This window comes from Uloborus diversus, unplaced genomic scaffold (assembly GCF_026930045.1).
Source record: "Uloborus diversus isolate 005 unplaced genomic scaffold, Udiv.v.3.1 scaffold_853, whole genome shotgun sequence".
Taxonomy (NCBI): Eukaryota; Metazoa; Arthropoda; class Arachnida; order Araneae; family Uloboridae; genus Uloborus; species Uloborus diversus.
In genome coordinates, this window is record NW_026559070.1 from 40,437 (window position 1) to 62,497 (window position 22,061).

At 34.1% G+C, this 22,061-nt stretch overlaps 1 protein-coding gene across 1 annotated transcript in view; it reads left to right on the top strand.

The window, feature by feature from the left end:
* The window catches only part of LOC129233976 (protein ced-11-like), a 39,748-nt gene extending 19,024 nt beyond the window's left edge, over positions 1–20,724 (top strand). The window contains exons 8-16 of the mRNA XM_054867886.1: positions 1,583–1,722; positions 1,800–1,945; positions 3,173–3,353; positions 5,847–6,005; positions 6,143–6,229; positions 7,410–7,503; positions 7,990–8,091; positions 9,488–9,703; positions 20,589–20,724. Of these exons, the coding sequence (XP_054723861.1) occupies positions 1,583–1,722; positions 1,800–1,945; positions 3,173–3,353; positions 5,847–6,005; positions 6,143–6,229; positions 7,410–7,503; positions 7,990–8,091; positions 9,488–9,703; positions 20,589–20,699 (1,236 nt within the window). The 3' untranslated portion in view covers positions 20,700–20,724. The remainder of the gene's footprint in view (positions 1–1,582; positions 1,723–1,799; positions 1,946–3,172; positions 3,354–5,846; positions 6,006–6,142; positions 6,230–7,409; positions 7,504–7,989; positions 8,092–9,487; positions 9,704–20,588) is intronic.
* Positions 20,725–22,061: the final 1,337 nt, after the last annotated feature.

Genomic DNA, 22,061 nt, shown 5'->3' on the forward strand with positions numbered 1-22,061 from the left:
CTTTTGTTTCTCCACCGCTATTTGTCAATGTTGAGGTATAATAAGATAAGAATTTGATATTTCGGATGTCCATGTAAATGCCGATAAAAGTTACATCAAGTATGCGATTTAATTGGGTCAAAGACTTCACTTTCATCAACAATAATTTTACACATCAGAATGAAGTAATTCCCAACTGATAGATTTCACTCGGAAAAACTGATTCTAATTTTCTTTTACGTAGTTGATTTCTGCTAAATTTTCAAAATGGTAGGCCGAGCCTCGTTATGCTCGATTTACTTGTGATACTGTTTGGTCTTCATAATAATGATCTAAAATGAGCCCGAAAGTGAATAGCATTTTATTTTAAAGAAAACACTTCGAAAAAAAACTATTCCACAGCACTATGTCTTTAAGCCTAACATCTCTCCATTTAACGACACTTTAAAATTTGAAGCACATTTCATAAGCTTTGTCTCACCTGATTTTATCAGTTTTTGGTGATCGTTGAGACAAGCAGTAACAAAGTGATACCAACATTTAAACAAAGACCAGAAAACAAATTCTTACTGGTCGTAGTAAATGTTACAGTTGGAGTGGTGATATAAGTATTTTTATTTGGCGCAACTGCTATATAGAGCAGGAGTTGCTAAATTGGGTGCCGTGCGGTGAGACGAGGGATGCCGTCAGAAAGTCCTAATGGGATTGTTTCCTTTAGTCAAAAGTACTACTTTTAGTCACTGAAATTGGTAGAATAAGCAAAAAAAAAAAAAAAAAAGACATAGACCCAGAAAATATTTTTATTTTCCCAACAGTTGTTTTTTAATTAATTTTTTTAAATGTCCAATTTTTCAAACAAGACGTAGTCTTGATGACGTCACAAATGATGCATTTTGGCGCATCTTTCTACCATGGTTCTACGTTATGACAAACAACAAACGAATTAAAATTGACCACGCTTGCTCTCAACCATATCATTGCCAATACACGAGAATAAAGAAGCGAATGAAATATTTTGGTCTGTGAATGGCAACACTGAATGGCAATTCATCATTTGTGATGTCATCAGGCAGAAACATAAACAATAAAAGCGCAGCGATTTAAGTAATTTTTTAAAAATATTAAACTTAAAATAAATTATTTAAAAAATGGTCATATCCCATGCATGCTCTTTCAGAAAGAAATACTTTTAAAATTTCGGAAACAACCCCATTCTTCAAAGGATGCCGAGAATTAGAAAAGTTTGGGAGTCCCTGGATAGAGGACTGGAGAAGTTGGACAACGACATGAAAATTATTATTGTCTCTGGACGTCAATACGCTAAAGAGCGTGGGAATTGGTGAACAATTGAAGTTTATGAATCTATAGTTTCACCTATGCAAAATAAGGTTTCACACTAAAAGGTGAAGTGAGGGTGGAGAAAAGTGTATCCTGTCATAGTCTGATGTTGTTCATTGGCTATACCAATAACTACCAAAGCAGTATATCTGATAAGCTGTCAGAATTAGATTAATTAATAGCAATTTTAGTGCAAAAAAGTAAATGTGAGAGTACCTTTAAGAATATTTTTCTAATGAATTTATTTCATGGATTGATTTTTCAGGATAAAATGAAATTTCAGTCCGATATGCATCAGGTTACAGCAAAAGACTACACTTATTGGAACCAACTGGCTCACGAATATGATGCCGTTCAGCAGACCAAAGAAATGGAGAAAGACGTCATAGAGAAGCAAATGGACATGTCAGTATGAAAGATTATTTCGACTTTAAAATTTAAATCTGGCGATATTGTGTCATCTAATCATATTATTTTCCTAGGACTCGAAGTTTGATTGAAGATTTTGTTTACCACAAGCAAATGATGCAAGGTTTAAAAAGTTCCGTTAGAGAACTCGAACGCTTGATGAACTATTCGCACGTTCATTTGGAGAACATTCGGCATTTGACAAATCGAGATGCTGGGTGTAAGTATCTTCTTTATCGCAAAAATATCTTAAAATATCGCACCGAGTTTGTCCAAAGTATCTTTTTCATGCACGTTCAGCAAATGAATATTAAGCTAATCGCTATAAAGTAGCTGCTTAATTATAGTGCCGAATCTACATTTTTTCCGAAACCCAGCAAATCTTGAAAAAAAAACTGCCTCCTCTACCAATATTCATTCAAATTTTTATATTGACTTTCAACCAAAAACCCCCACAGAAATAGGGTGAATTTGCCACCCCGCACAAGTTGCCACCCGGGGCAAGAGCCCCGGCCTTCTCCTTCCTGGACTCGGCACTGGTTATTAAGCCGATGCAGATTTATCTGATGCACAATAATTTTAGGCCAAATAGCTTGATAATATCGTTCAACTTATCCTAAAAAACAAGTTAAAATGTTAGTTTAAAAAAGTTCGCATTTAGTTTAGTGCATTTCTCTTTAGATTGAATACCATTAACAATTGAACTATTTTTATTTTATTTATTTATTTTTTGTTGTTGTTTATTATATTATAAGAGAGATTTATTATTCACTAGTGGTAACGGCACGGCTTTGCCCGTAGTAGAAAATTAAAAGGTCATTTGGTTCGCCTGTATATTTGCAAATAATGGATGATGAATTTCTCGCCAATTGGCTATGTTCATTCGCTCTCTCATGTTACGGTTCTATGTCTTGATAATTTCGTAATTTACTTGACCATCTTTGATAATTTTGCTCCGGAAAATATTCTGAACTTGAAATAGAAAAAGAACAAAATTGACTTTTCGAAAAATCGCTTCGAGGTGCACCCCCCCCCATGCTACAAACTAACTTTTTGCCAAATTTCATGAAAATCGGCCGAACGGTCTAGGCGCTATGCGCGTCACAGACATCCAGACATATCCGGACAGAGATACTTTCATCTTTATTATTAGTAAAGATAACTATAACAATTACGGAAGATTATGACACTGCAACCAGCAATTTAAATTTTTTTTTAGAAAAAAGAGCACAGTAGTTATACTATTTCATAGTTCAGAGTACACAAAACTTGCTCCCAAAAATTATGTATTTAAAGATATTGAAAAGATTTCTAGCGTGGTAAAATATAAGTATAATTCTCTAATAATAAAGAACAATTTTAAGCATATTATTTTTTTTCTCTGTGTGCTTTACAGTGACAGCTTGGGACAACGTTCCTGACACAAATAATCGTGCTTTGCCACCAGTTATGAACGTATTATCACGTCGTTCGCCATATCCAGGAACTCGAGTACAAAGATTCCCAGTTCCAGATAAGTATGTTCCATGGGAAGTAATGTGGATTTCTTACGACCCAGTGGCATATACTCTACCACGACAAGATTTTCCTGTTGCTCTACAGTCCTTTGTAGATGAAGACTTGTTATTGTAAGTTCTTTTATACTTACTAACTGCAACTGCAGTGTGGCTATGATTAGCTGAGCTGCGACCTTGACAATATTTACCTCTTTTTAGGGAGTTCAATACAAAGGGACGTGTTATTGGCGTGGATTTGAGTTGGAATATTTTGACCCAGCCAAACACAGCGCCAATTACCCTTTTCTATTACTCCAAAAAGTAAATATTGTCAAGTCATGACTCAACTTATCAGACCCACATTATAGGCCAGGGCTGTCCAACTGGCGGCCCGCCAACATATATTGTGCGGCCCGCCAACTTCTTATTCAGCATATTTCTTTTTTCGGCATTTTATGGTATCAAGAAGCATCCGAGACTATCATTCTTGGTCAAACCGGGGTCTCCGAAATTTCCTCTTGATCGCTCTTTTACTCCGGTCTTTGTATTGGGAGAAAAAGGTACAGGACATCTACAGGTCAAGGTCAAGCAGTCCTACACGCTGGTGTTTAAACGATTTCCCAGAAATAGTATTGCCTTAACTTTAGCGGGGGTAGACAGGGAGGGAAGAGAGAAACATTTCAGATAAGCAAAACCTGCCTGCAATTATTAAAAATATCCCTCCCCCTCCCGCCCTCACTGACTCTACAGCCTTTGTTGATTTCGAAAAAGAAATTGAAAGCTTGTTCTGGTCAACTCTCCGCTCTTTTCCGTTGATGATATTGATCTGACTGGTTGCGATGATAGTTAGGTTCTCGGATAAGCTTGCAGCTTTTAGATATGAAGTAAACTTTCTGTGTCATTGTTTTACAATAAATAATTCAACTATTACATAAAAAGTAGTCGAAAACTTTGTACTGCATAGTGAATAAAATATGACAACGTATATAAAGTACAAATTCAGAATGAAAAAAGGTTAAAAAACCAGCAAACAGCTGTTTCGGCACTCTAAAATACAAGTGCCATCATCAGTGCAATTAAAAACGAAGACAGGTTCAACCCGACTAAAACACAGTCGAGGCGAACATTGGAATGAGAGACGAGTTGTAAAAGATATGAGAGCAGTACCGGAAACGATGACGTCCTCAGGGGTACGATAGGATAGGTTTGTTAAGATTTATACTCGCTGTCAGATGAAAAACTTTTGTTAATCACAAGTACTCAAGCAGAAAAGCATCCCAGTTTTGCCACGAACAGGTGCGCCTAAAATCAGAATTAGCTATCTACATTGTTTTAAGCACATTTTCTGGATATTTGCAAGCTGGTGTGAATAAAAACGATTTTACAGTTACGCGTAATGTATAAAGACTGTTTATGAGGTAGTCGGGTAGACCGGGGCACGTTCATTCAGTACTCTTGTTTCAAAACGAATTATAACTGGAGAGCCAACTGTCATAACCGATTGATGCTAATCCCTGGCAAACATTCTCACAAATTTTTGAGCATTAGTCGAGCTTCGGTCCAGCATGCAGAAAGAATAATCTGTTTTCTATCAAGTCGAGTAAATTTTGTGTTGAACATTTTGAAGCTTATTGTGAATAATTAATACTTAGTTAAGAAAAACAAATATGTAAAAATTAGCAGAATTTTATCCTTTTTTGAGAATTGTATTTGTATGAACTAAAATGTTATTAAATTTATTTGTTCGTTAAAAATAAGTCCAAACATGGCGACAGGGCAAGTTTACGCGTTAAACGTCAGAGCACTTATACGATCGTTCTTACTGTGTCTTACTTAAACGTGCCCCTGACACTTTTTTCGCTCCAAACTGTCTCAAACATTTTTAGTATTTGCCGGCTTTTGAAAATTACCATTTAATTTTTAAGTAAGTTACCCATTTGTATCTTATAGCTTTCAAGCATATAGTGCTGTCTTCATGCCCCTTCAGCTTCAACTTTATACACTATTCAGTCTGTAATAAATTCATTTTATTTTAGCGATAAAAAGACATTATGTACAAAACACTAACAAAACACGTTAGGTGTCAGAATAAATATGCGTAAACGTGCCCTGTGTCCGGGGCAAGTTTACGCAACCGACTTGGACTCAAAAATAATTTTTTCAACAGTTAAAACCACAAGCTGAGCAACAACTCCATTGCAATTTTGACTCCATTAACTGTTTCATAAAACCGTAATGTTTAAAATTTCCTGTCTAAAATTTCCTAAGTTAAAACCTAAAAATTGGAAAATTCATTGAAAAAAATCCGTGTAAACATGCTCCGGTCTATCCTATACTTTTCAGAATACACTCCAAACTATGGAAATAAGGTTATTGCTTCTATTAAAAATTTGAAATTACGTGAACTTGAACTACAACACTTATCAGGAAAACCTCAAGGTTACTCATTGCTCACCATTTACATAGCGAGTAAAACGCAAACTTTCTTATTCTTCTTCTTATTATCATTATTTATACTAGATTTATAAATATGAATCTGTTTTTTCTACATTATATTGTTACTATAGTTTTGTACTCTGAACGAGGAAAAAAAATGGTTGGTAATAAATATGAGCTAATTTTTAGACTTCAGGAAAAACAATGCCCACAGGAGGCTCTTCCGGTATATTCTTGGAATAGTGTCACGGTCAATCCAGCAGGCATTGGATTGGACAGATTATCTTGGATAACGAGTAATGATGGTTCCAACCTGGTGTACAAGTTGGATAGCGAAGGAGTTCCAAAGTAAGCAAAAGAAAACTGAAACATTTTCTTATATTTTAGAACTTAAATTTTTAAAACGATTCTCAATGATACTGAAGGTTTTCTGTTGATCGACTGTCAAGGGAATCTATAACAGATGTATGTATTATCTGTTACAGGAATCCAATGGGAAGAACGGGATTACGCGGAAGAGGAAGTTTGCTTCGCTGGGGTCCCAATCACTACATGCAGATTATAATAACAAGGTAAAATATCAAAATTAAAAATTTTGGTAAAGTTCATACGAACATTTATTTTAAGCTTAACAATAAGTCATTTTAATGTAAAGCGTAAAAATACTGTTCCGAATTCAAGAAGTTCATCTGAAGAAAATATGTGCTTATCATGCTTGTTCTCAGAGACGTTACTTCTAATTTTTTTCTCATTTTCATGATCGATTTTTCTTTCGAACAATGCAAAAGAAAGAATCTCCAAATGACTTTAATGAATGAGATGTGTTAGTCCATGTACATAAGCATTCCCCAATCGAAGACAGACTAACAAAAATGATATAAAGAACTATACGCACATGCAATTGTTTAAAAATCATCCGCTTAGACGTGTACCTTCACTATGCGACCAAAAGTATTGGGACAATTTCAAAGCTAACATTTTTAAGGATTTCTCAAAAAATAAGAGATTAATTGCTTTGTAACTTTTGTCACATAAAAGGTATGCTCCAGACGTTATTTTACCAGAAAAGTTATATCCCCCTTGCGTTTCGGGGATCAGTAACAAGTTGAGGAAAACAAAATGGTTTTTGTTCATCATTCATTGTAAATAGCTGAGAATGAGCTGTTAATTTCGTACGTTCGAGAAAGTATCACTAATATTCACGAAGATATAAGCATTTCTTGAAAAACAACGAATTCTATTTGAAGGTTTTTCGCTTATAACACGCTAAGTTCTCCATCAAAGCTTACCAAACTTCCAGAAAACTTGACAGCATATGAGAAAAGCATAATATTAAAATTCGAAATTAGAATGGTAAAAATTTGATAAAATATGGACATTTAAAGTAATTGATGTTTCACTGCGCATACGTGAAAAATAGCAATTTATAACATTCATAATCTAAATCCCAGCTAGATTCCTCAACTCATAATAAAATTATATCTGAATATCTTAAAAAATTAGAAAGTAATCAGCGATCTAATGTGCCGAATTTCAATAATTCTCGGATAACGACGAATTGTAATGGGTCGTTCGCAAGTTTGCAAAATTTGCTTTGCAACCATTCAGTGTGTTTCACGATAAAAACTGATTATTTGCTAACGATCCTTCACGATTCGTCGCCTATCCAAGAGTTATTCAAATAAGGGGAGAGTAATGTTGACTCTAGATCAAAGGTTTGTCTTTGCTGTAGATTGCTTTTTTTACTTACAGGTATCAAAAAACTAGAGAGTATTTCTTATCAACTAAAGGTTTGGAATTCGTGGTTTTGTGGTCTGAGAAACGATTCCAGCTGTCAATACCCGGGGTGAGTTATTTCTCCAATTTTAACTGCTATACTTCTATGTTTTTTGAATGGCCTTTTAAAACTATTCGATAAGGATTACAACATTTTAAACCGAAAGGAATACATATTGGCACATATTTCTTTCTATGAAAAGCGTTGTTATCCCTACTGCATACTGTACATGCACTTAGTTTTGCGAGGCTTTAATTTTCGCGAATTTCGCGAACTCGTTGGGATCGCGAAAAGGAAAGCCTATAGCGAAATATTTTTTACGTATAAAATTTACTTTTAAAAAAATACTCACGAAATTTTCTGCTTGCAAAACCACTGATATCACTTTCATTTTTGCAAAAATTACAGCTCTCGAAAATAAATGCTTTTACAGAAATGTAACGTAATGATACAAAAATTTTCTTTTAATTAGAATTTTTGGTGTTAATTGGTTTCTGACATAAACGACTCAACGATATAGAAGTGTGCATCATCTATCCTCGTTATTTTTTGCAGGGTTTTGTATCCGGCGAACACAGGTATGAAGTCATAAGATCCATGTTTAAATCTCAATACACAGGAAATACGATTTGGTCTGATGCGAAAGAAGTAAATAAGGTAAGATAAGTCACATGCCGGAATTACTTTCTCACTGAAAAAAAATCTTGTACATTATGTATAGTTAGAAGTGCTGTATCAAAGGGGGGGGGGGTGCAGGAATACGCCTTTCTTGGATGTTATTGTGAAGATAATTCAAATATAGTATAATATAGTTCGAAACCACCCTTTGTTTAAAAGTATAAATGGCTACTTTTTAAATCAAAGCTGTCTAAATAATCTAAATTTATCTATTATTAATCAAAAATAAATCCATCAAACACGACATATGTCCCGCAAAAATTTAAGTTAGCTAATATTAACAAATTTTATACACGATTATAGTTAAGATAAATACTAAAAGGTATTAGTAGAAAAGGTTAATAATATTCTCATAATTAGTTGACATTTATTGTACATTTAGTTGCTGCAGAAATTTTGAAATTAATGATCATTAAACACTTTATAATGAAACATTGTTTTCAATGAAAACCTTATAAAAGGCAAACATATCATCTAACTTGAAAAGAAATTATACATTAGTTGACATCTATGTAAAAAAAATCTTCAAAATGAAGTTTTTTTCATTACTTTTACCTTATTTCATGGCTATTTTATTTTTATTTTTCATGTTATTAGATATCATTATGCTCTAGATGAAAAATTATTATTTTTCAAACATCGTTTTCCCTTTTGGGGGGAATTTAGGAATGGCACTAACATGAAATGAAAGTGAAAGGAAGCGAAAACAAATCTAGAGTTGAAATTCTTCTAACTCTTCTGGTCCAAGATGGCGATAGTTCAGCCTGAATGCATTTAGTGGGCTCTGCTACTAAGCATCTTGAAGCATAATAGAATGCATTTGAAATAATGTAAGTGTTCAGCATTCTGATTGCTATACAATCCAATCATAAAGAGACAGAGTTTACTTTGCGCAGGACCTCATCTTCTGTACTTTTAAGATTTTATGTGTATTGATGGTTACTACTGGGCAGAATTCGGGCTTTTGAGGTTCATAACTTAGTCCTGAAGATTTTTGAACTATACTATCATCCCCGGACTGGCAATATCTACCAAGTCAATGCTGGTGCCGTTGGATACAGGACATCCAGGGAAAGCCATTCCGCCCTGTCTCACCCTTCTAAAACTAAGGGAGCCAGACATCCATTTCTAAAATATATTGAGGAGATATAGAGATGTCTTGAGGACATCCAGGGAAAAAGCATTAAAATCAATTGTCACCCGCCGCATGCGGCAGTGAGCCACTGCAGTTGGCGAACGGCGGTTTATGTGAGCAGGGGGAGGCGTCTCTAAGTTTAAAAAAAAAAAAGAAAAACTCACTGATAAACTAAACAAATAATACATTTTCTGTTGTTTTGATTGTGAGTCAAAAAAAAAAATCAAATTTGCATTTCAGTTCTTTTTGGACTGTGTGGTGCAGAAGATAGAAAAATCGGACAGCAATGAATCTTTGGACAGCATCATCGATAACGATGAGAGCAGCAAGGTGCTTTGCGAGGTGGTCTGTAGGGGATACATGGATGATCCCAGCAACACAGATCAGGCCTGGAAAGAAGTTGAACTGTGGCATGTGCATTATGACACTGCTGAGAATGTATCGGAAAGATTGCAGGTATCTATTGTCAATTTATTATTCGTGAATTAAATACATGATGTTTAAATAGTAAATATTTGACGCCTCAGTGTGTCTAAGGGAGATAAGAGCTTAACTCCGGTAGCTGCCTGCGTGGAATAATGAGGTGGCAGATTTAACTCCCTCTCTTACTTTGAATTAAGTTTCACTCTATTCTGGGAGTGTTAATTCTTCTCTGTATTGTCTGCATGCGCTCTATATTATACAGACTTTAAAAAAAACCTTGTAAAAGAGGATAAACGCTTCGTACTACACTAAGTCTTCATCAAATAGTGAGCTGAAAAGCTCCTAAAGTAAGACGTAAGAACAAACATTTTTATTTACGAAATTCGTGGAAGTATCTGGCAATAGTTACAATAACTCACAGTGCTTTTCAATACAATATTTGGGGCCGTGGTAGCCCGATCGGTAGAGTGTCGGATTCGGGGCCGGAGGGTCCTGGGTTCGAACCTCGATGGTCGAAGACCCACCGTCGTCATTAAAGGGGACTGGGCGACGTTAAATATGCTCGTGGTCCCAATGTCCTCCAAGTGAAACGATACCTCTGGGGGTGCTAGTACTAGGCAGCTATTAGCTCCTGGACTAGTTCAAAATTCACATTAACTGTTTGATTCGGTGATGATGCTGCCATCTATTGGTATATAAAATAATGGAGGCAAGGCACTTAGTATGCAGTCCTCGACATAAATACAGTTGCAGTCAGTTGTGACTCTGAATAGGGATAGGAATAGGAATACAATATTTAGATTAAGCAATAAGTTACTTCCGTCGGACCAGAGCTACGTGCAATATACCGGGAGCCCGGTTATGATATAGAGACTGCAGCTTCGTCCTTGCTATAGACTCAACAGTTTATAGTAGTCAGTAAGCGAGCTATACCCAAGCTTTGCCTTCTTTTGATGATCTGAACCGTACCATATCTGGGGACTCTCGCTGGTGTACTAAATTCATTTTATCAACCAGTTTGTTGTCACTCTCAACTTCAATAAGAGGACATCTGACTCCAGCTCCGTTATTTTTAACCGACGAAAAAACGGAGGAGGTTCTCAATTCGACACGTATATATATATATATTTTTTTTAATGTATGACCACGCATAACTTTTTACAGAACAGTCTGATTTTGATAATTCTTTTTTTATTGGAAAGGGTATACCCCGAAGGTGGTCCCATAAAAATTTTGAAAAAAAATTACTACCCTAAGGGTGGGAAAAGGGGGTTGATTTGTTGTTCACTCACAGATTTTTAATGTATGACCACACATAACTTTTTACAAAATAGTCCGATTTTGATAATTCTTTTTTTATTGGAAAGGTTATACCCTGAAGTTGGTCTCATATAAATTTGGAGAAAAAATTTCTACCCTAAGGAAGGGAAAAGGGGGAGATTTGTTGTTCACTCACAGATTTTTTTATATATGACCACACATAACTTTTTACAGAATAGTCCGATTTAGAATATTCTTTTTTTTATTGGAAAGGGTATAGCCTGAAGTTGTTCCTATATAAATTTGAGGGAAAAAATCCTTCCCTAAGGGTGGGGAAAGGGGGGCGATTAGTAGTTCACTCTAAGATTTTTTGATGCTGAATTGGGTATAACAAAAAAAAAAAAAAACCTCACGATGAATGAGATGCAGACTTGTATGTCTCTCGTGTGTACTCTCTTGAGCAGGTAAACGACAGTATCTGCAGAAATGAGTTTTCGAGATATTTGAAGAATTGTGCGCTGGATTCAGTACTATCAACTGGGAAATGTTGGAATTATATTTTTTTAGCGGAAACCAAATAAGTTAATTTGTACAACAAAGCTAACGTACAAACAATGATGACAAAATGCAAAAAAAAAAAAAAAAAAAAAAAAAGATAAAATTGCAGTTATAGCCCTTTACCTGCACACGTCAGTGTAGACCTCTTAATCTCTGGTACTTGTGATTAGGGTTAGTTTTCAGTGCCAGTCGTCAAAAACATTTTTTATATTCAGGATTTGTATGAAAAAATAGGGCGAAGTTTAGTGATGGTGACATACTATTTTTAACCGACGAAAAAACGGAGGAGGTTCTCAAGTCGACACGTATATTTTTTTTTAATGTATGACCACACATAACTTTTTACAGAATAGTCCGATTTTGAATATTCTTTTTTTATTAGAAAGGGTATAGCCTGAAGTAATTCCCCTATAAATTTGAGGGAAAAATTCCTACCCTAAGGGGGGGGGGGGAGAGGGGGTGATTAGTTGTTTACTCCAAGATTTTTTGATTCTGAGTTGGGTAGTACAAAAAAAAAAAAAAAGCTCACAATGAATGAGCTTCAGACCTGTATGTCTCTCGTGTGTACTGCCGTGGGCAGGTAAGCGGCAGTATCTGCAGAAATGAGTTTTCGAGATATTTGAAGAAATGTGTGTTGGATTCAGTAGTACTAACAATAAGAAAATGTTGGAGTTATATATTTTTTTCAGCGGAAACCAAATAAGTTAGTTTGTACAACAAAGCTAACGTACAATAGATGACAAAATGCAAATTCGTCAGCAATTTGTGTTATCGTAGAAATATCGATCACAGTAGGAAAATGCACACGAACATCTTTATACAGTGCATTATTCTTTAGGAGCCACTGCAATGCCACTTGAAGTTTACCTATATCAATTTGAAACTCCCTAGAATGTTCTAAATTTTCACGACTTTCTACTACGAGCACTAATCCAGTTGGATTAGGTTCAAGCGGAAGTTGTTCCGCCAGCTCGACCACATCCTGAGCAAAAAGGATTGCCTGCCCTTTGCACCAGTCTTGGCTCAAACGATTTTGAACTTTTATTATTTTAAGAAATGGCACTACTCTGCAAATAAAACGTTTATCAATTTCCGATAACTCATCAATTTCTGTAGGTATTGCAGCTACCGACATTTTGTTCCAATAGGCCTGGGGTGGAGTTTTATGTTTTTTAATATTGTTTGAGCATCGCGAACAAGTAATTATATTACCTAAAGCTACCAGTTCGTTAGGCAAAACAGAGCCTACATTTTTAGTTTGCAATTTCCTACGTTGCTGAGGATACAAATTTTTTTTGCATATTGAACACGACAAGTCAGCATAAACATTAATTGATTTCTTAAAGTTTTCTGCGTTACACTGGTTTCTTCGATCGCGAGCTGCTTGTCGCATGGCGCTCAGACGATTAGTTCTCTCCTCGGAGGATTCGTGAAGTACCACCATTGCTGAACGGTTACGAGCAGCATCCAAACGCAGCATACGTTCGTCCTCAATTTCATTTGAAACTCGCTCTCTTATCAGATCTAAACGATGAGCGCGTTGCTCTTCACTCTCATTTGAAAGTCGCTCTCTTATCAGATCTAAACGATGAGCGCGTTGCTCTTAACTCTCATTTGAAAGTCGCTCTCTTATCATATCTAAACGACGAGCGCGCTGCTTATCACTTTCTTGCAATAACCTATCGTTATTGTAGCTTCTCATTCTAGACAGTCTTTCCTCGCGCTGACCTAAACTCTCCTGTGAACGTGTTAATGTAATTCTCTTTCTGTTTGCTTCCAACCTTTTTTCTTTCTCATTAATAGATTCTTCTAAACATCTTTTCCTCATCCGAGCAGCATTTTTTGTAGGCCTACCTATGTTAGTATATAAAGCCTGCTTTTTTAAAATTATTTATGTAACACAACAGATAATTGTTAAAATACGATTATATATATATATATATATATATATATATATATGTTAATAGCTAAAGTAAGGTAGGTAGATATTTTAAAAGTAATCAAAAATATAAGCATACAGATTATAGCCACATTAGTAGCTTATAGCCACAAAAAATTATAAAATAAAAACTTTTTAACAAAAAAATTGAACCGCCGAAAAAACTGAAAAGCAAAAAATAATAAACCATTTTAATTAAACCTTAATAACTAAGTTCTTAAACTGATGTAAGTATACCTAAGTATATATTTTTGTAATAATTTAGAGTTTTTAATTAACCTTAATAACTCAGTTCTTAAATTAATGTAAGTATACCTAAGTAGTTTTGAGTCGGTGCCAAACAATAAATAAACAAAGATCCCTAAATTACCTAAATTTAAAGAAATAACCAAATAAAATTAGCAATGTAATGTGAAATGTCCGGCGATAAACATAAATGTTTCAAAAAATGCTCCCTCCACACACCATCATTAAATCATGAATACTAGTAGATCGTATACAACAAAAAGTACCTCTCGTTGGAGCTTTGAAACCTTTGGGACCTCGCACGAGAGAGGCAAACAACCAGTGAGAAAAATCTTCAGGATCATGTATGCAATTAACGGCTACAGTTGTTATGCCATACTTACGCTGAATAATACTATGACCCACAAAACCATTTATTTGAGCTTTTAACAAGATGAGAAATCCTTCTTCAGTATGATGAACAATGATATAAACATTTTGACTGTTGTATATGAGGCAAAAGCTCAGTAGCAGCCACTCGACACGTGCTTCTTCGAGACCACTCGACGACGTTCGGGTTTAACTTCGTGAACGCTCGGCATTTTCCGCCGCTGCGCCTCACGCTTTACAAAAATAATTAATTTGCTTGTTTGGCACCGACTCAAAACTACTTAGGTATACTTACATTAATTTAAGAACTGAGTTATTAAGGTTAATTAAAAACTCTAAATTATTACAAAAATATATACTTAGGTATACTTACATCAGTTTAAGAACTTAGTTATTAAGGTTTAATTAAAATGGTTTATTATTTTTTGCTTTTCAGTTTTTTCGGCGGTTCAATTTTTTTGTTAAAAAGTTTTTATATATTCTAGACTAATGAGTCCATAACAAGGACGAAACTTTAGTCTCGGGTCGTCTTAAACAGGCTCTCGGTACATTGTAAGTAACATTTAGATTGTTTATGGAGGCAAAGAAGTGTACTGCCGTGTGCAGGTAAACGGCAGTAACTGCAGATTTTTCGATTTTCATTTTTTTTTTTTTTTTTTTTTTTGCATTTTTGAAATCTTTATTACTATAGTTTTATGGTACAAACATTTTTATTTGGCTGCTGCAGAAAAAAAAGCATTTTTTATTATCAGTGGTATTTAGCAGTAACTGCTTTTTTAGCAACATTTTGCGGGAAGTCGGCAGTATGTACTTACTGCTCTTTACCTGCCCACGGTAGAACGAAACCTTTCTCCCGTGGTCTGGTAAACGGCAGTAACTGCTTTTGTCGCTACATTTTGCAGGTAATTGGCAGAATGCACTTACTGCTCTTTACCTGCACACGGAAGAACAGAAACTTTCTCCCGTGGGCAGGCAAACGGCAGTAACTGCAAATTTTTTTATTTTCATGAAATTTTTTGTCCATGATTGTTCTGCCGTGGGATGGTAAATGGCAGTAACTGCAATTTTTTTCCCATTTTCTTTCTGTTCTTTTCTTTTTTCTTTTTTTTTAGAATTTTTCAAATCATGTTTTTTCAGTTTTATGGTGCAAACATGTTTATGTGGTTAGTGCTAAATAAAAGCAATTTTTTAATCAGTGGTGATTAGCAATAACTGATATTATCGCTACATTATGCAGGTAATCAGCAGTTTCGTTTGTCGATTAAATATCTCGCCAGTTTTATGGCAAAGCTTAGTTTAAATTAAAAGAATCACAGTTCAGGTTCAGATTGCTTTAGGATTTTAGATTGATTGATGTGAATTTACGAAGGGAGCCGCTGGCCCTTTAATACCAGCAAGAACCATTCTTATGGTTGTAATTCTATTTGTTTTATGTTAATAAATGTTAGTTTTGTTTAATTGATAGTTGTAGTGTTGTTACTTGTCTAACATTGTGACCAAATGAACAGACTTACGAACAATTTTAAACCTGCAAAATTTGGAGCTGCTGAGTTCTTTTAAGCAGTAACGCCCTGATGGGAGGTCATTGTGTGACCTCTCAAAAATATCCTTGATTTGGCAAATTTACAGAAAATATTGCATTTTTTAAAATGATCCCTAGTCGCTTCTCATTAGATGTAGGTATGCGTGCCAGGTCGTATTTTATCTTTTGGCAAAATTTGGGAACCTTTTGAAGAATTAATATTTTCTCACGGAACCCTAGTCCATCCTTTTTTTTTTTCTTTTCTTTTTTCTTTTTTTTTTAGAATTTTTCAAATCATGTTTTTTCAGTTTTATGGTGCAAACATGTTTATGTGGTTAGTGCTAAATAAAAGCAATTTTTTAATCAGTGGTGATTAGCAATAACTGATATTATCGCTACATTATGCAGGTAATCAGCAGTTTCGTTTGTCGATTAAATATCTCGCCAGTTTTATGGCAAAACTTAGTTTAAATTAAAAGAATCACAGTTCAGGTTCAGATTGCTTTAGGATTTTAGATTGATTGATGTGAATTTACGAAGGGAGCCGCTGGCCCTTTAATACCAGCAAGAACCATTCTTATGGTTGTAATTCTATTTGTTTTATGTTAATAAATGTTAGTTTTGTTTAATTGATAGTTGTAGTGTTGTTACTTGTCTAACATTGTGACCAAATGAACAGACTTACGAACAATTTTAAACCTGCAAAATTTGGAGCTGCTGAGTTCTTTTAAGCAGTAACGCCCTGATGGGAGGTCATTGTGTGACCTCTCAAAAATATCCTTGATTTGGCAAATTTACAGAAAATATTGCATTTTTTAAAATGATCCCTAGTCGCTTCTCATTAGATGTAGGTATGCGTGCCAGGTCGTATTTTATCTTTTGGCAAAATTTGGGAATTACGTCTCCCGTCCTTGAGCGAAAGAGATACTTAAAAGGGGGAGATACTTGGGGAAAATAATCATACTTTATTTAATCCTTTAATATGCATATTAGTATTGCAGTCAGTATAGAAACACATTGTTTGAAATATTTTATTTTATTTTATTTCATTTTTTTGAGCTTCAAAATTTGTCAAAAAGGTAAAAAATGGCCAATTTTCAAATGTGTTTATTAAAATTCAAATTCTTGAAATTTCTGTCTAATACCTTTTAAAGGCCTATTATTAATTTATTAACATTCTTTTCCAATTTCTTTGAAAATATTTACATTTCTTTACAGTTTTTAGTTGATAAGTAGTCAACTTTCGTGAAATAGACCAAATTTCGGCATTCTTAGGTTATCTTGTACATACCATATTTTCTTCATTTAGATTCTAGTTATATTTTTTTACAATAAATTTACACTATTCAGCTCTTTGTTGGATAAGCAATTATATTTTACTACATAAACAACACAGAACCCACCATTTTTGTACAAGTTTCTACTTTTGGATCAAGGTTTGAAGTTGAACTTGTGACTTAATTCTCGCATTAATGACCACAAGCATAATGTTTTTCACGAAAATGCATGTCTTGTTTTTGTGTTCGTAGTATGACTTCTACAATACACACGTGCGATAAGATCCCGGTTATAGGGTGAGTAACCATTCGCAGCATAAAAACACATCCACACAAAGAACGGACAGGAGAGAGAAAGTACATCCATGCCCGAGTCGAGATTCAAACCTCTTACCTCCCCATCACAGTCAGACTCCTCTGACCACTAGACATGGCGGGTGGCATCCATGTCTTGTCTCGTCCCTAAATACCAACCTACTGTCTTACTCTAACCCAGGGGTTCTCAAACTTTTCTTATTCACTGCACCTTTTGAAGAATTAATATTTTCTCACGGAACCCTAGTCCATCCTTTTTTTTTTTTCTTTTCTTTTTTCTTTTTTTTTAGAATTTTTCAAATTATGTTTTTTCAGTTTTATGGTGCAAACATGTTTATGTGGTTAGTGCTAAATAAAAGCAATTTTTTAATCAGTGGTGATTAGCAATAACTGATATTATCGCTACATTATGCAGGTAATCAGCAGTTTCGTTTGTCGATTAAATATCTCGCCAGTTTTATGGCAAAGCTTAGTTTAAATTAAAAGAATCACAGTTCAGGTTCAGATTGCTTTAGGATTTTAGATTGATTGATGTGAATTTACGAAGGGAGCCGCTGGCCCTTTAATACCAGCAAGAACCATTCTTATGGTTGTAATTCTATTTGTTTTATGTTAATAAATGTTAGTTTTGTTTAATTGATAGTTGTAGTGTTGTTACTTGTCTAACATTGTGACCAAATGAACAGACTTACGAACAATTTTAAACCTGCAAAATTTGGAGCTGCTGAGTTCTTTTAAGCAGTAACGCCCTGATGGGAGGTCATTGTGTGACCTCTCAAAAATATCCTTGATTTGGCAAATTTACAGAAAATATTGCATTTTTTAAAATGATCCCTAGTCGCTTCTCATTAGATGTAGGTATGCGTGCCAGGTCGTATTTTATCTTTTGGCAAAATTTGGGAATTACGTCTCCCGTCCTTGAGCGAAAGAGATACTTAAAAGGGGGAGATACTTGGGGAAAATAATCATACTTTATTTCAAATAAAGTCGAAGAAAACGTTTTGTAATTTCACAGCCATCAAACATTAAAAAAAAAAATCTTTGATTCTTCATATCCGTGTTATAAAACAATAAAATAAAATTATTTTTTGCTAATGTACAGTTATAGAAGATAACTTACGAGTAAACACAAGTAATGCTCGGCAGACGATAAATAAACGTGTAGCAACAGAACGATTCTGTTCCATTTGTTTTGTTCCGTCGCAGACGATATTTTTCACAATTTTTAATATATACTAAGCTGCTGCACTTTTAGTAGTTCGATGAGAGCCATTGTTAACACAGGAAGCATTTCTTTCGCCTAAATTTTCATGAATATTTATTGCTTTATTGCAAATTGCAGAACATTAAGCGTTTTGTCGTAGTTTTAAAAATGCCTAAAGAATCTTCCAGATGCCAAGTGACAACGCAGAGACATTAAAAAGTTTTCGACAATGCCGTTAAGCAATCAAAACATGTGCCTTGTCGACTATTCGTTGTCAGTATTTGAATTTTGAGTAAATGTATCTGATTTTCACGATTTTGAACATGTTGTGGCTTCCTCCAACAACAACAAATTGACTGTCATCAGCATGACTACAGATGACTTTCGTGGGTTCCCTGCAGGACACTCTCAGTGGAAACTGAAATTCATGTCAAGACCGTACATAGAGGACATCGTCAAAGTTGAGTTTCGCCGAGGTTCCCGGAATCTCCACTTTTACAAAGTGGACCATGAAAATAATCAGTTCAAGGAATTTGATTTCCTAAAAAATAATTTTCATCAGAAGACTTCTTCATCAGAAGTCTGCACCCCCCCCCCCTTCGTCCGCGATTTTGAGAAATTTCAATTAAGAAGAAACATGACAAAAAATTTAACAGATGCGCAAAAAAAAAAAAAAAAAAAAATCACCTACGGAATTTTTTTTTATTCAGTGTTTAAAAAGGCAAAACACAAAAATGAGTTCGTTGTAGCAAGGACTGTTTAAATCAGCAAGTATATCTGGTATCTGAGGAGGTACGTAAATGTGTTTTGGATTAAATTTATATCAAGTAGATCTAGGTCGATACCCTATTTAAATTTTTTCATCTTTAATAATAAATTTATAACACATATATATATACATGTATATATATTAATTTATTTTTATATTGGCATAAAAACATTTGTGTAAAAAAATAAATTTTTACTTTATTTTTAAATTACATTTCATTTATTTTTATTAAATTTATGTCAAGTGTACACACGGTATTTATTTATTTTTTTAAATAAAGTATATTATTCACATTGCAATAAATTTACTTCGTAATGACATATCTACTCCGTATTATGTTGAATTTGTAATTATTGGTCATTCAATAGTACATTGTGCAGTTACTGCTGATTACCAGTAAAAGTGCATGAAAATTACTACTGCGAAGAGCGGGTAAACGGCAGTATCTGCTTTAATTAAAATTTTGATTTCAAAATCAAAATGAAACAGACTGCCCAAAAAATACTTCGATATAAACACATAGAATAGAATAAAATCAAATTTCAATATTTTATTGATGTTTGTGGGAAATCAAGAACGCGTTTCTTCAAATATCTCAAAAACTCATTTTTGTAGATACTGCCGTTTACCTGCACACGGCAGTGTATGCAAAGTGGGTAAAGCTTAACTGTCTTTGCAAACCCATAATTATTAGCATATTTTTTAACACGAGATTACTGAAAGAAAAGAATCTAATAACATATAGCCGAAACGGCAATGATTTTTTTTGTTTTCTGTATTATCTATTACACTACTAAGCTTAAACGCGTCCCTCGTTTTGCTTTTGCTTTTTGTACATTTGTTGTTTGGTATACACTTACTAGTAACTGAAACACATACATTTTAGCTCACTTAATACACTCGTTTTGGATTTTACTATGTATAACAACTTGCGTTGTTCTTAATTACAACGTTGAAAGTGAAGCTTAAATTTAACTTATTTCATAGATATTATTTTTACTGAAAATATATCCTTCATGCATTGCTGAAACTGCTGAATGTGTGGAAATCTTTCATAATTAAGACTTGAAAGACATTTAAATGGTTTGATTAAGGATATTTTGAACTCTGTCACAATCGTTTCTTATTCTGTTACTTTCGTTTCAACAGTACTACCAAGTACTACTACGAGATGCAATTGAATTATTTAAAATTTGCATGAGAAGACTTATTCTCCGCATTTTCCCTTTTTTCGACCTCTATAGTACTTTCGTATTCAAAATGAAATATAAATAAAAATAAAACTTCAAATTTGGAGCTGAAAGCGATTTTCATTCTTCGGTTATTATTTAGTTAGAGCACGATTGCTCATCGACATTCCAGCCAGTAAATGAGTTTATTTTGCTATAGTAAAAATGCTATAAAATAATTAAATTTCACTATATTTAAACATGTTTCTATTTGTTCTCCTTTTTTCTAGGCTCAAATGGGCTGGAGGTTGATAACAGAGGATGCATTTTTCAAGCTTCCAGCAGGACAAGCAGTCCTATTACAAGACATAGCTAGGAAGATGAAGGCCACCATCTTGTAAAAAGATATTCTAGATTGTACTTCATCGTCATACGCACAGTTTGAATGTATCGCACACCAAGATGAATAGGGGCACAACTCAAAAGGTTAAAATTTCAAATGTTTAGGAATGCTTACGAAGCCAGGAATAAAAAATCAAAGAGATTGACGTCATGACTCCTCCCTCGAACTGTCTCCGCATAGAATTTCCGCAAACGGTGACAGTTTAATGGAGGAGTTATGGCATCAAATGGAAGTGGAATGCTGTCGATTTTTTCTGGAACAGGGCTCTCTCACTTTCTTTTTTTATGTCCAGAAATTTTCAGTTTTTGAGTTGTGATACTTATTCTAGGTGCACGAGATATTTGTACATTTCAAAGTATTACTTTTTAAGTTTGAATAATTATACAAACGATGAAAACCCTTCACTTTTTTAGTTGAGAGTTTTAACTTACCAGTTACAGTACTTACATATTCTAACAACAGTAATACGGGTATCCCTCGTACAACAGGGTTAATTCGTTCCGTGTAGTATCGCAACCGTGTTATATGAGACTTTTTCATAAATGGGTTTTTTACTCATTTTTTAACCTAATTAATCACGTACATATCATAAATCATGTTAATGTGTACCGTGTTATATCGAAACCATGTTCCGTGTTATATCGAAACCGTGTTATACGAGGCCTTGAAATAATGTAAATCAAGGAATGTGTACCGTGCTATCGAAACCAATTCATAAAGTGCAAATTTTATAATAAATGAAATTTCGGCTCAATAGAAGAGATAAACGAAAACTGGCAACCAGAGAGAGGACATACAAAGACCCACTGATTTAAAAATAAGAGTTGTTATAAAATTATTTTACATACTTCAAACTAAAACTTATGCGCAACAAGAAAAAACTTTGTCCGCTTTTCTTTCTGTATTAAAAACAAAACGCATTCCATAAGAAAAAAAATCTGTAGCAATAAAGTTCGTCTGAGCAACAACAACAAAACAAAATTTAAAATAAAATAAATAGAATCATTCGATTTATTTTATTTCACATTTTGTTTCGACTACATTTTTTTTTCGTTTGCCAAATTTAGCTTATGTTTAACAATAATGTTATTTTCTTACAATGCATTGGAAACAAAATAATATTCACCTTTTTGCTTTTAGAACACTAATGAAAAAAATCAAGTATTATGCATTTTAAAATTGAAAGTTAGTTTTACACGGCGAAATCAAACTTTTTAGCCCAAGACAGACAATTTTTCGTAAAAGTTTCATAAAAACAAAGTAAAAACTTATTACAGATGTTATCATACCTTTTTTAACAGTGTATTGAACAAAATTTGAATTCTTTCTTTTAAAATTCGTGTTACATAAAAACCGTGTA